At 40.3% G+C, this 15,751-nt stretch overlaps 2 protein-coding genes across 5 annotated transcripts; one reads left to right on the top strand and one right to left on the bottom strand.

The window, feature by feature from the left end:
* Positions 1 to 550: 550 nt before the first annotated feature.
* On the bottom strand, positions 551 to 7,140 carry ap3m1 (adaptor related protein complex 3 subunit mu 1). 3 transcript variants are annotated; one of them, XM_025005188.2, is made up of 9 exons: positions 6,945 to 7,140; positions 4,648 to 4,738; positions 3,436 to 3,607; positions 3,187 to 3,324; positions 2,998 to 3,083; positions 2,760 to 2,893; positions 2,333 to 2,540; positions 1,969 to 2,113; positions 551 to 1,512 (listed from the first exon to the last, which is right to left on the bottom strand). In XM_025005188.2, the coding sequence occupies exons 1-9, from the start codon at positions 7,118 to 7,120 to the stop codon at positions 1,412 to 1,414; spliced, it is 1,251 nt and encodes a 416-aa protein (XP_024860956.1). In that variant the 5' UTR covers positions 7,121 to 7,140; the 3' UTR covers positions 551 to 1,411. The 3 variants fall into 3 exon arrangements, with proteins under 3 accessions (XP_024860956.1, XP_024860957.1, XP_017268236.1); XM_025005189.2 differs by lacking the exon at positions 6,945 to 7,140 and adding an exon at positions 6,886 to 6,935; XM_017412747.2 differs by lacking the exon at positions 6,945 to 7,140 and adding an exon at positions 5,258 to 5,533 and having other exon boundaries at positions 4,648 to 4,925.
* Positions 6,365 to 15,055, top strand: adka (adenosine kinase a). Of its 2 annotated transcripts, none has more exons than XM_017413039.3 (11): positions 6,365 to 6,492; positions 8,308 to 8,382; positions 9,305 to 9,358; positions 11,054 to 11,132; positions 11,237 to 11,409; positions 11,500 to 11,608; positions 12,068 to 12,238; positions 12,326 to 12,361; positions 12,452 to 12,566; positions 12,653 to 12,739; positions 12,815 to 15,055. In XM_017413039.3, the coding sequence occupies exons 1-11, from the start codon at positions 6,398 to 6,400 to the stop codon at positions 12,937 to 12,939; spliced, it is 1,119 nt and encodes a 372-aa protein (XP_017268528.1). In that variant the 5' UTR covers positions 6,365 to 6,397; the 3' UTR covers positions 12,940 to 15,055. The 2 variants fall into 2 exon arrangements, with proteins under 2 accessions (XP_017268528.1, XP_017268529.1); XM_017413040.3 differs by lacking the exon at positions 6,365 to 6,492 and adding an exon at positions 7,162 to 7,294.
* The last annotated feature ends 696 nt before the right edge of the window (positions 15,056 to 15,751 follow it).

Genomic DNA, 15,751 nt, shown 5'->3' with positions numbered 1-15,751 from the left:
TCAAAAGTTCTCTTTGAAATCTGCTTCAGGATGCTCGTTCTGTTTTTGTCTTCCTTTGCTACTTTTAGCTACTAATCTGCTGCTTTTAGCTAGCCTTTTGCTACTTTTTGTTTTAGTTGGCATTTTGTTACTTTTAGCTTTTACCTAGTGTTCTACTTTTAGCCAGTCTTATTAATTTTAGCTTCTAGTTAGCCTTTTGATACTTTAATCTTTTTCGTTGGCATTTTACTTTTAGCCTTTAGCTACTGTCTTAATATATTTAGCAAGTGTTTTGCTTTGTTTTAGCTTCAGCTTCTTCAGCAAAGTCAGTCAGGATTTGGGAGTTGCTGAAGACTTTTCCAGAAAACACAATTTCTCTAGTTTACATTGACTTTATGGTTATTTTAAAAAGCAAAATGGAGAGAATGCAGTTTGTTCAGTAAAACAATATATATTTGGCATAGCTGGTTATACTTAATAAAACAAATCATTGAGTTTGAGTCAAATGTCAAAAAGTAAAGGCATATCATAGAAATCATCATAATGGAAGTAAAACAAATCAATTTAGACATTTTTGTTAAAAACAAATCTGTAATCACAGCCACAAAAAGAGAGGGAAAAAAGCAACAAACCCATGATTTTAAAGCTTTTATAAGATGCACACTAACATACACATTCAACTTCATACAAAAGCTTTAACTAGTATTTCCTATTTTGAAAACTGATTGTGAAAACGCTGTGCTGGGTAAAGAAGTTGCATCTGAGAATATGTGAGGCTTTAAAAGCTGCTGTCGCTAACAGATTACCTGATTTCCTAACTTGTAACCGAATAATTCCTGTCAAAGTTCATTATGTACCTTCAGTATGAGATATAGTATTAAAATATACTTCCCTCAAGTCTCCTACATGTGCAGCTTGTGCTGTAGTGTGTGCTATAAAGAGCATCCTAAACTGCTCTTGCAAGGCCACATTAAATTGCACGACTACATTGCAACTATTTAGATGTCAACGCTTTTAAAAAAAAAAGAACAAAAAAATCTACATGTATAAAACTGGCTACCTGATATTGAGTTTACTCAAAGTTTTTCCAAAGGAATATCTGATTAATTTCAGGCAATGTTGTGCAAGTGAGAAGCAAGGCAAGAGCTGCAGGTGTGTGTTTGTTTGGTTTTTAAAGCTAAATCTGTAGATATGAATAGAAACTAATAGCACTTTTATAAGATGACATTAACTTTTAAGGCTTCCCTTTACAGGCCACAAAATCATTCAGTCATTAAAATGCCAAACATGTGGTGCAATAAATAGCTGTTAGAATGCAGAGGTGCTTGTTAATAATAATGCGCCTGCAAATATGTGAGACATATTGGAGAGCTGACTTGACAGTGTGGTAACCTTGTCCTCTGTTTGGTACATTAGATCCCTGATTTTTTACTCAGGTACGCACTTGGAATTTTCCCGCTTTGGTCAAATATTTGACCCCTTTAAACGGTTTGTACTTCTCTCCGTACATGTCAAGACGGCTCACTTTAAGACCTGCACAAAGGAGAGAAAAGCTGAGTTAGAAGTGGGAAGACGCTCAAAGAAATACAGCAAATTGAAACTCTACACTTTCATCAACACCATACCACGGCTACATCAACCTTCAACATTGATAATAACAGAAAAATAAAGGATTAGTAACCTTTTTGGACATGAAACTGTGTACACTTACAATTTGAACTCCTTTTTCAGCCGTTTATAAATTATTCATTCATTCAATCACATTTTTAACTTATTGAAATTACTTTCACTGTTTTTTCCCCAGATGCTACTTCCCTTGCTTGCTTTAAATAATGAGCACAGATAAGACTGCCAACGCCCTGCCTCTACCTTCACTTCTCACCTGGCTGCAGCTGCTCACCCTCCACACATTTGTCACCATTTTGAGATGTGAAGATACCACCTGGACCCGTTAACAAGCTTTAAAGTGTGGTTTTTTCTGGGGATTACCTGATATGGCCAGCTGCTGTATCTTCAGGTCTAGGTTGATTGAGGGGTTCTCTTCTGGTTTGGGGACTCCGGACTGCATACTCAGACTGCCTCGCAAGTTTGGGAGCTTCTGGGGGTTGAGTTTCCCAATGGTCCAAATCAGTGCCTACCCAAACAGATGTACTCGTAGTGAGAATAATACAGTCAAGCACCTTCTGCACTAAAGTACAACATAATTATGTTACAAAAAACTGAAGATTAAGATTGAAGCAGCTCTACCAAAACCTGAGCAGCATAACAGACACTGGATCTAAAACTCCCTTCTATCCCTCTCTTTTAGCACAATATGTTGCTGCTTTAGACGATCATGTTAGTAGTTGGTTACCTTGGTAGTTAGGTCATATGTGTAGCTTCCCTGAGTGGCTGTGAGATTGACACTGAGCACAGATTTCGGCATGTGGATAGTGACCATCAAAGCTTCCACCGTCTTCCCCATGGTCTGCTTCGGACCAATCGTGATTTCAAGACGGCCACAAGATCCCGTTTCTAAGAAGCTGATGTTCTGCTTCACATACACCGGAATGGCTACAAGACTGAGAAAGGAGTCAGACACAGAGAAGACCAAAGGTGGGAACAGGGAGAGGTTATTGGAAAAATAAAATGAAGCTGAAAACCTTTACTTCTCTGTTCAAATCAAAGTAAATGAAGAGGGAGACTATTTTTGCCACAACATGTGACATAAGAGTCTACGGTCCATGAAAAAACATTATAAACGTTCCTAAAATAGGAAATAGGTTGATGCCTGTGCTTACTTCTGAGAGCTGACGTGATACGACATGAGTCTGAAGTTTCCATCCGGCGGGATGAAAGAGAGGACGCGGTCCGCCTCCCAGCGCTTAAACCGCACGCACGGGTGGAAACTCACGTCGTCCAGGAGGCGAGGGTTCTGTCATCAAATCAGCAACAGTCAATTTTACACTCAGACAAACGGACAAGCAGACCACTAATGCAGATTCAGAAAAGCACGGAGCCGAGAGAAAATTAACCAACCATAAAGGAGAGGGTGAGATCGGGCATCCCAGAGAGTTTGACGCAGGCTTCAACCACACCCTGGATCTCTGCAAACACTGTCGTACCTAAAAAAGACAATTATATCATCTTACAGAAAATACTTCATGTAAAACAACAGTCGTTATGATAGCCAAACACATTGGGCTTTTTTGTTTTTGTTTTTATTACCAGATTTGTCCACAATTGCATCAATTTCCTCTATCACATCAAAATATGCCTCATTGTTGGTGTATTTCACACCAGCCCGCCTCCATGGAATTATAGATAACTGTCCTGTTGGTAGCTTTTCGCCAACATTACTTCCTCCTAGAAAACAGAAAACACAGACGACAAACTCGTCAACAACTACGATTTGACTTATTTGGTTTATAAGCAAACAGCCAGCAGTCCACACATCTTCGGCTGAACTCCGTTTACCTGTTAGCGTATTGACGACAGACCGCAGGATGGTGGGAGGCCTGATCATCTCCATGAGGACGTTGGACTCCGTTGCCAACGGAAACCCGTTGTCCAGCATCTCCTCCAGCAGCTCGTAAACAATCACCACGTTGTCCTTGATCACAGTTTCTGAACATTCTCCAAAGTAATCCTGTGGACAAAAAAAGGTTTCACTGAAGTTAATCTAAGACGTACAAAAACAAACAAACAATTTATTTACCAGCTTTCCTGGAAAGCAAAGACAGCATTTTATATCGGTCGTGTAGACTGAAAAGTGTTCATCTAGTTCATTTTCAGGAGGAGAATACAACAGTTTTAAATAGGTTTATGCTTTATACAGAAAAATATTTCCACTTAAAGTGCAACACTGGACTGCCACTTGAGTTTAACAAAACAAATACACCTGTAATTTGTGTCAACACAATGTGCTCCACTACTTCTATTTTGGACTTTACAATCCACATCAACACACTGAAAAACAGATTAGCTCCAGTTAATTCACCTGCATGTTAGCATGCTTAAACAATATAAATACAACTTTAGACTCCTGCTTGAAAATCAAAAATGCATCAATATTTTAATATTTTGTTTTTAACTTTGTCTTATTATCAAAACTACAACAATGCTTCCCTGAAGGACTACACACAAAGCAGACAAAGGACATGCCCATAGTTACTCAAAATGAATGAAACCCTGTGCAAATACGCTGAGTCAAAATTACTTTGCCCATGATCTCAGTGACAGAGAATCATGCCTTAAAGTTTAGGATAATGCAATGTTACGTTATGAGCTGCTTTCAAGCTTAATACATACATTTATATCTAAATTATATAACTTGTTACTACAGAAACAGCTGCTTTGTAACTAAAGGTAAGTAATTTGATCAGGGTCCGTGGCTGTGTTAAGAGTGCAGACACAAAGATAAAGATTTACAAGTGACTTCTACTTTCCAAAGGTGAGAAAAGCTACACCATTGGATTTGAGTTCCATAAATTTTTCTGTAATGTACAGCAAAAAGTTGGCTAAAAGTTTGCTTTGTTCCCCAGTTCAGGTTCTCCTTAAACACAAATGATTTAAGCCACTTTAGGCATGTCCTGTTTTACCGAGCGCCCAGCAGTTGCATAAATTCTTGCATCTATGTGCGAAAAGAGCAAAAACAAACAGAACAAGCCCCTGCTAAAATAGCCGCACCTGGAATGTGTCTGCCACTCTGTGCAGGAACTCAACGACAAAGAGTGGAGGGACTTCAGTTTGGACAACAGACAGGAAGAAGAGTTTGCCCCTGTAAACAGAGATGAGATAGTGGTGTGGGGTCTGGAGGATAGGGGGCACATTCTCTAGATCCCCTGCCTTCTCCTTGGCCTCGAAAAAGTAATCACACACACTCCTGCTGATGACACTCTTCCAGTGTTTCTCCAGGAAGATGTCTCCAGTGTGACTAATGAGGAAGAGGCTGTTGATCATCTCAGCTGCAACAATAAAACCTTTGTTAATGCCTTCATTTATTATGATTATTACTATTAACAGACAACACATCAGCAGTATTTCCTGTGCATTACACTTCGTCCTACTGAAAACAACGTAGCGTAAAAGCGAATCAGCAGCAGATAATTGTAATGTACTTGTAAATAAAAACTAACTTTAACTTTAAATAATGTCATCGTTTGGCTAACAACGATCTGACAGTGGGCACCCTCGCACATCTGCACAAACATACTGCTAAAAGTTAAATAAGCTGAATAGTTACGAAAGTCACAGTCATTCAAAAGCTTTAATGAGTAAAAACTTTTACAAGTTTTACCTGCTGACTCCAGTTGCCAGATTTCTGGTGTCTAAAATGACAAACTGTTTGAGTTGCCGCAAGGACGCCTGCAGAATTTTGCCCACGTAAACGCAACAAAATCTCAAAACATGGTGTCCAAGTGTGAATGTAAAACTTGTGAACTTTTATTACAGTGCGGTAATATAATGAGAGACGATTACAGCTGGTGTTAGCGACACCGACTGTTTTAAAACAAATTTTCTGTCTTTTTAATCAGGCATTGTTCGCGGGCAGCTATACTTCCGTGCTGTGTGTCGGGTAATGAGTTTTCATGCTCCAAGTAAAGCCTTGCAGGTATACCAAAGTCCTTTTTTTCTGTGTTCTGAATCAGACTAATTTGACCATTTTGGGCAAATATGCAACCGAAAAATGGCGTATAATGTAATTTATTCAAGTAAAATATAATTTTTAGTTTCTGCATGCTTCTTAGGCTTCTAAAACCTTGATTTATTACTTAGTTTTTAAAGGCTTGTGTTGTGTTACTGTTTCACTGTCACAAAACATTTTTCTCTGGGTAGTGGATAGAAAATAGTGGATTGTTTAAATATTTATAGTTTTGGTTAAACATTATGCATAGTGTAGAATGAACTAACTCTGTCAGTTCTGCAAAATGGCACTAACAAGCCACAAAAACCATTAGGATCATTTTTTATTAATGGAAATTTTACTTCTGGAAACTAGAATATAGTACAGAATAGAAAGACTTTATTGATGCCCTGATGGAAATTGATTTGTCACAGTAGCAGTCAAGATCAATAAAAATTTAAAACAACAATCACAATAATAACAGTATCAATATGATGCAAATTAAGACACTAATGGCGGTGGTGCGTGTATATTTTACATATTTGCAGTAGCAGCGTGCCATTATTATTATAACTAATAACTTTAAGATCTCAATTTTTATACGTTTTTTCATATATAACGTTATTTTAGTTCGTGAAATGGCCGATTTAGAGTTCCTGTTTTGAGTATAACCGCATGACCCCGTGAAGGAACAGCATGTAACTTGCAGCCTGCGAGTCCGTACTCAGGGCGCGAAGGGAGGTCTTTTATTAACCTCACAGCGTTTTTTTTTTTAATAAGCGGCAGCAGCAACGTGCTCCGTCCGGGACAGCCATGGCTTCTGGAGAACCAAAAGCGAAGAAACTCAAACTTTCAGAAGATGAGAAGACAGAGCCTCCGACCAGGAAGGCTCCTCCTGCAAAACTAAGGTGACAGAAAGCTCTGGAGGTGGTAACTTTAATCCTGTTACGTCTTTTGGAGGCGCAAGAACGCGAACCGGCGCTCAGCTGAGAGGGCAGATGTGCGGTTCTTAAAGTGATAAGAGCTGCACGAAATTCTCCACGCGTGTTTAAACGTGCATGACAGGAAGGAGCAAAGTCTGGTGGCTTTTATTTTAACGAAGTCTAGAGCTGAGTTTAGCGGCGAGATTGCGCCAACATGTCCGATCGGAGTTTAAATCTGCAGAGAGGAATGCGGTTTTTTTTTTGTTGTTTTTTTTTGGGGGGGGGTGAGGGGGCTGGTTTGTATTGCAAGTAATTGCGGGTCCTGATGCGTGCAGGAGCCGTCCCGCACCAGCCTCCACGCGCAATGAAAGCGCTCACGTGGTCTGCGCGCTTCGGCGTCTGTGTTCGCCCATGTGGAAGAAGGGGTCGCAGCTTACAGCGCACCCGTCCTCCGGTTGTCTGCTCGCTCCTCACGGCGTGATGATGAATCTCCTGTGTCTGTGGAGGGGTGGGGGGGTCGACGGAAGGAAGGAAGGAGCCAATCACCGGGTCCTCCCTCCTCCAGATGCCTCCAATCGCTCCGTGTCCAGTAGGAGGAGCTGCGCTTGTGCATGGAAAAAATATAGAGCTCTCCACACGCTGAGCAGAAATTGAGTTTTTTTTTTTTTTTTTTTTTTTTTGGGTTTGGATGTTGAGCCCTTTTTTTCCCCCCTGAGCTGGTTTTAGGTTCCTCAACAGGTCTGTCAGTGTCTAGCACACAGAGGAGGGACATGATGTCTGCTGCCAGGTAGGAGAGCACTGACATGCAGCCTGGATGGGTGATGGTGAAGGCAGGCATGGGTTCAGGGAATGGGCTGCACAAGCCCATTAATCACCAGCCTGCATGTATGTGCAGGAGGAGATAGTAGTACGGGTGTGGTATCTGCTCACATTTAGGATTTTGTGTCTTTTCATTGTCATTGTGCGTCTGCTACTTTGTGTCTCCACTCTTTGCTTTGTCAGTCACCTGTTTATGATTCCTCTTCTGGTTGTAATGAGAAGGGCAAACAAGAAAAAATATGGCAGGCAGCACATGTTCATATGGAGGCTGAGTTGTGTTCAAAGACTGGCTTCATCTGGGGTTTTCCCACGAGCACTGCGAAGATTGTGGTGACATCGGTTGTGTTTGCTGAGCTCTTCGTTGTTCAGATCTGGATCCCTACCTGAGCGTTTCGCTGACATTTAACGCAGCGTCTGTCGCCTGTTAGTTCACTCCCTGGCTGCAGTAGGTTACCGACGTGCCAGACAGGTTTGATTGGAAATGTTATGACACAAAACAAGCCGCAGGGGTTGTCTGAATCACAAGATCTTGATAGCTTTTTTAAAAAAATAAGGTCGAACCCTGCAGATGGTTTCATGCTCGGGCTGCGGAACACATCGCTGTGTCCTAATGTTGCCTCGCTGCGAGTGTCATAACATGATTGCGAGCTTGATTGCACAGATCCCTCACCGTGAACCGCATCCACCTCCTCTTTTTAGCGTTTGTCGGAGAGTCCAGATGTTTCTCCAGTGTAAATGTCTCGGGAACTGTTCCTCCGTTCCTGCTTGGGCTTAAAGTTTGAAGTAATGGAAGTCACATGAAAACTAAACCCCAGAGAACACTTAAACAAAGCACATTCAGTCAACACATAAAGCAGTCTTTTGTTCCTTTTAATGTGGTGTTCTTGAGGGTAGATGAGTCATTGTTGTTAGTTTGGACCCGTTAATCTAAAAATGTAAACAAGCTATCTGTTTTCAGTTAACACCTTGTTTTTGTTTCAGCCGTAATTCGCTCTTCGGGATGGGAAACCCCTTATTGGACATCTTAGCTGTAGTGGATAAAGACTTCTTGGACAAGTAAGTTTTAGACCTGAAACAGAATAAAATCCCCCTCATCCTGATCTGAACGCACACCGATGGCTTCTGACTCATTTAATTCTGACTCTGTTATTGATCGTTGCTCTGCACCTCGATGCTAAGCCGGCGAAATGAAAGATAAACCCATAATCAGCAGTTCAGTCGGGGAGTTCAAACCTTTCCTGGGGAGATTATAAAAGGAAGAGTGTCTGTAAGACTCAAACGATCAATTCAGAAAGACGATGCAGAGGACAAAATAAATCATACTGGTTTAATAATCCATGTCAGCTTTTTTGTATCTTGAAGCTGAACTGTTAGCCTGTCGTACCTGAGGGGGAAATAAGCAACCTTTCTTCCTGTTTCCCCTTAATCTCACATTGCGTCAGCATCAAAAAAAGTTTTTTTTTATTTATTATTGAGGTGTGGAATCCGTGCAAAATAAATTCTCCTCATCCGTCCTCGAGTAAGTTGTAAATTTAATTCCTTTGCAGATTGTTTATTATTTATCCTAATTTTTCTAGCAGAAAATGCGCTGGGTTGTCGTGCCCCGGTCTGTCGGCGAGCTCCAGATTCGACTGGGCGCCGCTGGTTTCCAGTTCACTATCCTCTCATGTGCCCCTTACGTAAACTTCTGGATTAGAGCTGATCTGGCCAACTCTAATTTGGCCTCGTTACAGTAGGACTACAACTACCCTTCAGTCACCAGCCTACCTTTTGAATTTCTTTCATGAGAATTACACTTTGATGGGAATGACTGGGCTTGGACTGAGAGAGTTTGAGTCCGACATTTTTCTCTCCTTACTCACATAATTATAATCCTGATTCTTTGCTCTTTGGGTGTGTTTGAAAGTTACAAAATGTGTTTTTTCTGTTGCTTTGGAGAACCTAACTCCACCTGTTTCTCTTCTCTGATCATTTCCAGGTACTCTCTGAAGCCCAACGATCAGATCCTGGCTGAGGACAAGCACAAAGCGCTGTTCGTATCTCCCTCACTGCACTGTTTGCTGTAGAATAAAAGATGCGGCCGAGCCGGCCAACGTTTAATCCTCTGACGGCGAGAAAAGCCCTCGTACGTCTGAACTCGTACCGAGTCTGGGCCTCTCCGTTCCGGAGAAGGCCAGTCAAGACAGGCACATGCAAGACATTGCTACCATTGACCTCTGTTCTTGCACGAACAGCCAATGGCAGCGCAGCAGACTGAGCCCACTGAGGCAGTCTCATCCAATGACAAAGCGGGACTCTTCGCCTCCCCAGTCCCGCTGAGACAAGAGCCAGAAAGCAAACATTTAACAGCAGGAGATAAGAGAGCCAGATGTGACTGTGTTTGTACCCAACCAGTCTGCAGTTACACTTTCGTCGAAATTATCCTCCTTTTTTAATAGAAATGATAAGAATGTAGATAAATAAATGGATTTAAATCATTAGCTAAAGACGGTCACTTCTCTGTGTTTATGTGGGGTAAAGTTTGCACCCAGGATTACAAACTTTGGAGCTGAAACTCGTCGTGAGTTCAGTTGTTTAACCTGTCAGACCCGCTTGTAATTATAGACAAACGCTGTTTTTTTTTTTTTTTCATTTTTCCTCTCGTTTTCCTTTCATCGCTCCCCTTCTCTACCCTCTCGCTCGCTCTCTCCGGCTCTTCAGCAGCAGGGAGTTTGTGTTACTGCTCCAAATAATCTGATCAAACGCTGAGTCTGCAGCGCGCAGATAAAACAAAACCAAATTTAGGCCGTAGCTTGATGCACAGACCACGTTTCGATGGCATAAAATGGCAAATTAGAGAAGCTTTGACCCAAGGGGGAACATGAAAATGTGGCTGCATTGTATAACAGATGCCCAGGACTCAGATTGTATAATCAGTGGTCAGGCAAGCTTTTGTTTGTTTAAAAAAATATGAGGCTGCTCTCTGCAGCAAATGTAGTCTGACAGCAGATAATGTTACCAACCTTCAGGCTATAATCTATCAGCACACAGACGTTCAGGCTCACTGAATGTATGAGATGCTGCTGTGTTTGAAATGATTTATATTCCTTCAATAAGCAGTTTTCTGTCAAACAAATGTGAAAAAACGCATCTTTAATACACATTTAGGTATAGATTTATCTCCTCACTTTGTTTATAAGTGAATAAGATGCAAATAATGGGTCAATTGTGTATTTTAGCATAAAAGTCAAGAGCATTTTTAGCACAAAATGGGTTTGGTTGATGCCTGTTTTTAGTTAAAATATGTAATTGCGAGAAATTTTCGTCATGTTTACATGTAGTAATACAGCAAATGCGTTTAGTACATCTGTACTTTTTTCATTCTGGCCTCTTTCTGTTTGTCGTTAACCTGATTACTGAATGACTTTACATTTTAATCATTAGATTTTAAAACTTAACAAAAACAAAGACAAGAAAAACATTCTCCTGGGCTGGCATCTGACCTAAAATTGAAAATAAACATACCCGAGCATTTTAAATGAGCAGGATTTAAAACATTTATATGCAACCTTTATGAATCCTTAAGCTTGGTTTGTGACTTCAGTAAAACTTTTAAACAGAAGGACGTCTTGTTACATCTGTTATAACCTAACAAATAAAAAAAATGTCTTGACATATAATGTGTAATCCTGTATATAACTGACTCTGCGTTTCTCAGAAAAAATGACATATTTGTCTGTGTGTGCAGGTTTGAGGAACTTGTAAAGAAGTTCAAAGTTGAGTATCACGCTGGAGGCGCCACACAGAACTCTGTTAAGATAGCTCAGGTCAGTCATGCGCATCCAGGCGCTCTAACCTTTGTGCCGACGTTAGCCGGAGCGGGAGGAATTGATCGGCTGGTGTTGACCTGGGCTGTTGTGGCTGTTTGCAGTGGATGATCCAAGAGCCTCATAATGTGGGAACGTTCTTCGGCTGCATTGGCAGAGATAAGTTTGGAGCGATCCTGAAGCAGAAGGCCGAGGAGGCCCACGTGGAGGCGCACTACTTCGAACAAGATGAAGAACCCACAGGAACATGTGCTGCTTGCATCACTGGAGACAACAGGTGTCTGAATGAAATAACAACCATACACTTTGTGGAGTGATTCGGTTTAAAATACTTTATTTATGCATGTTTCTTTTTGCCATCTCTCAGGTCTCTGGTAGCAAATCTAGCTGCTGCTAACTGTTATAAGAAGGAAAAGCATTTAGACCTGGAGGAAAATTGGAAGTTGGTGGAAAAAGCTAAAGTCTACTACATCGCTGTGAGTAGTTGTTGTCGTTTTGTTGCAGATTGTGCCTTTTTCCCCTGAAACATTTACATTTATACTCAGCTGTGACTAATAAATGACCTCCTGAAGGTTTATTTTCAGCTCCGCACTTTTCAGCTGCTTATTTTTTTAAGATGGGTTAGAAACATGGCCTACATGGTTTTTAACCATCATTAAATATTTCTAGAACGGCCAATTGGACTAAAAGTTAGTAATTTTGTGTGTCTAATTGTCTTATTTTCCACAATTACAGTTAAAAATGGAAGGGAACAGTGTTGTAGTGAACTCAACTCAAGCGTGGCTTATAAAATGCTGTGATTTTGCTCCAGATTTAGTTGCATCAGTGCTTTTAAGTAGTAAAAATCTGTCTGATACCTTCACTGTATGAGATTAATCAGATACTCCTGATATAAAACGGAAAAAGAAAGAGATTATCTATTTTTGTCTTCGCAGGGTTTCTTCCTGACTGTCTCTTTGGAGTCCATCCTGAAAGTGGCAAAGCACGCTTCGGAAAACAACAAGCTATTTTGCATGAACCTCTCCGCTCCCTTCATCTGCCAGTTCTTCAAGGACAACCTGATGCAGGTCATGCCCTACATCGATGTCCTCTTCGGCAATGAAACGGTAAGCCGCTCTTCGTCACACATGAACATTCAGCACTTGGTGTGAATTAAAATGCTGATGTTTTGTGCAATGTTTCTGTTTGCTCAGGAGGCTTCTGCCTTTGCTAAAGAGCAGGACTTTGAGGTGAGAGGACTTCCATGAGCAGACCTGCAGTATTTATGTCTTTACTGCATCCATCAGCTGATTGTGTTAAAGTGGTGTTTTTTGCTTTAGATTAAGGACATTAAGGAGATTGCGAAAAAAGCCCAAGCTTTACCCAAAGTCAACAAAAAGAGACAAAGGATTGTAGTGTTTACCCAAGGAAAGGATGAAACTGTCCTGGCCCAAAGTAAGACTTGTTATTGTTATTTATCTCAGCCTCTTGTCCTCCTTTTAAAGGTCTTCAGTGTCTTATGTTTCCTTTTGTCTGTCCAGGTGACAAGATCGAGACTTTCCCTGTACTGAAGATTGACCCGAAGGACATTGTTGACACTAACGGGGCCGGGGACGCCTTCGTCGGAGGTGAGATTTTCTCAGTTGCTTTCTGTCTGTCGCGTCTGTGAACTTTTGATGACTCGAGTGTCTTTTGTGACGCAGGCTTCCTGTCTGGGCTCGTCCAGGAGAAACCTCTGGATGAATGCGTGAGGGCGGCGCACTACTCCGCCAACGTCATCATCAGACGAGCAGGTTGCACCTTCCCGGAGAAACCCGACTTCAAGTGAGGAGTTCGGGAGAAGCGTCTTCTTCAGCCTGAAACCTCAAACTCACACAACCTCCACGACTCTGACCTAGAATTTATTCTTTTATCTTTTTTTTTTTTGTTGTTATTTTTTAATTAGCCACCAATCCCTATAATTTTCTGATGCAGCCGCACATTTCAGCGTACCTGTTAAAGGTTTGTTTGTCTCGGTTTTGTCCTCAAGGTGTCACTAGAGGATCGTGCAGCACGTTGCAAAGGAAGATTTTTAGTTGGTCATCACTGAGGGAATGTTGTGATTTTTGCTTTGCACAATGGATCTAGATGCAAATCTTGTTTTTTGTGGGAAATTTGTTATTTAACAGCTTCTAGTTGTGTTCAGACCCGCACACGTCCGCTGATCCCATCAGACCCTGCTGTGTTCACTTCGCACCTCTTGATTCTGGTGTTGCTGCCTCTTGGAAACGGAATAAAAGCACAAAAAACAGACCGAAGGCAGGTTTTAGAATGTAGCACCAACCGAAGCATGCAGCAGTCATTTTAAATTAATTTAGTGTTTTGTCGGCTTTAATGGGCCAGTTGAGAAAACCAAATGTGTTTTTATTTTTAAACGCACACTTTTTAATTGTGTCGAAGCGTCTTCCTGGTACGGTTAAATGCTCACGTCACTCTGACAGTGTTCTGCTGAAGGAGAGTTGTGTGCCTTTCTTTGTTTTTTCTCTAAAGATTAGGAAGTTTTCGGATTTGTCGAAGTGAGTCTGTGATGAAGCAGGATTAGGCTTATCGAGGTAACTGATTACTTTGTGTCTTCGTGCTTCGAAGCAGTCACAATTAAACCGATGTTTGATTTTCAAACAGAAGCTTTTCTTAATGAGTAACATCACAGCACAGAGACTTAGTTTTTGTTGTTTTTCTTTTAAAATTTAGGATCTTCCACTGAATTATATATTTGTATTAAAATCCTCTCATTTATTAAAGTTTTTTTAGATTTAGTAAATCATACTTAGCAAATTGCATCATTTTTTTGTCAGCACACCCATTGTTTTAATGTTTAAAAACCATTTCAAATCACTGGACAGCTAAAGCCTTTTTCTTTACCATTTTAAAGCCTCAAAGACAGAAAATGAACTTTAGCAATAAGACTACTTACTCGACAAACATAATCTTTTTTGTTTGTTTTATTTTTTGCTGGATAGAACAGTTCAAACAGGCAGTATTACATCTGACAGAAGACGACATGTAGGGAATAACCCTGCAGAATAACAGTTAATTAAACAAGTAAATTCAAGCGTTCACGTTAGTTTTAGAGTTTTTTCTTTCTAAATGTGACGCTCGGATCAAGAGTCTGATCAGCAATCGATGCCAACTTTATTTATTTCACATGAACGAAACCCAAACTTCCAAAGTAAAAGCCCCAGGTTTGGTTCACTGAATCGGCATCGTGACACGGCTCGTATGCTTTTGATCATTAAGCCAAAAGTTAACCTGATCTCTTGAACCTGCTCCGTGGTATGTGATTTGATTCTGATGTTTGCAGAAAAACCTGTTTATCTGTGAGATAAATGGTGTATATTGGACTTGTATCTTGAAAAAGATCATTATATTTGGACGTCTTGTCAGTGGGCATTAACACGAACGTTGTCTCTGTTTATTTTCCCCTGAATCTACGAGTGTGCCAACATTGATGAATCTAAACGGAGCTGAAAGTTGTCTTATTATCTGATCAGATATTGTCAGAGCTTCAGCCTCTGCTGCAGGTGACAGGATCGGAGGAAACTACAGGAAAAAGCCACACAGGGTAACCGTGAAGGGGCCAAACATTTCAAATGATTGTTTTAAACATGAGTTCATGTCGTGTTTCAGTCTGTTCAATTCTGAGTACTTGAATATAACAACCCTAAGTATAGTCACAGTCAGAACTTTAAAGGCAAACGTGTTTGCAGTTTCTTAATAATGCAAGGGGTTTATTGAAAATTACCTGCTTGTACTAAAATGTTCTGCATCTCCATTTATTAGGCTTTTTCTTTGTATGTCCAGATGCACCAAAAAGCCTTATATGACCTGATATTGCTGGTCTCAGTCCATCACTGAGGGGAAACTGGTGTCTGAAGCAGAGAAATAAAACTGAATTTGATCCTTCACCTTTTTGTTGAGCATTTCATTTATTGTTTTGTGTTGGTTTTAAAATCCTAGATTGATCAATTCTGTAACAAAACTTAATTTTTTATTATTAAAATGGAATGCAAAACTCTTATTCTGATTGTTGCATGAAAACATAGTTTTAAAATTCTTTTTCTGGGATAAGTGAAAACAATAAAACGTAAATAATAAATATAAAAAAAACATGAATAAACTCATTCTGTTCTGAATGAACTTTCTGTCCAGACTGGAGCAGACGGCCCCCCTCACCAGTTTATATTGTTTCATAAAAAATATAATTTATATTTACTCACCTGCTGCCTGAACGTGACTGCTGTCCTGTTTTCATGTGTCGATAAGGAGTTATTCAGCCAGAGTGAATATATATATTTTTATTTTTCATGGACAGGCTGCATTACTTTGTGTTTGTGGGTCTAAATGAGTCATTGTGTGCTAAAATTAAGGAGAGAGCAGATTATTCTTGGGTAGGGGTCCCCAAATGGAGGACTGGATCTGGACTCAGATCAGTTGTTAATTTTCTGTAGAATTTTTTTTTGTTTTGTTTTACTTGTACACATTTTTTCCTATTCTTGGCCATTTATTTTAGGCAAAGCAGTTTTAACAAGTGCAAGTTCAAACTGTCTACATGTTACTCTTTAATAGTAATAAGTAATAAATAAATAAAATTTTCTGAGTTA

This window comes from Kryptolebias marmoratus, linkage group LG22, assembly GCF_001649575.2.
Source record: "Kryptolebias marmoratus isolate JLee-2015 linkage group LG22, ASM164957v2, whole genome shotgun sequence".
In the NCBI taxonomy this organism is placed as follows: Eukaryota; Metazoa; Chordata; class Actinopteri; order Cyprinodontiformes; family Rivulidae; genus Kryptolebias; species Kryptolebias marmoratus.
The sequence above is the reverse complement of the archived record's forward strand: the minus strand, read 5'-3'. Positions and strand labels throughout refer to the sequence as shown.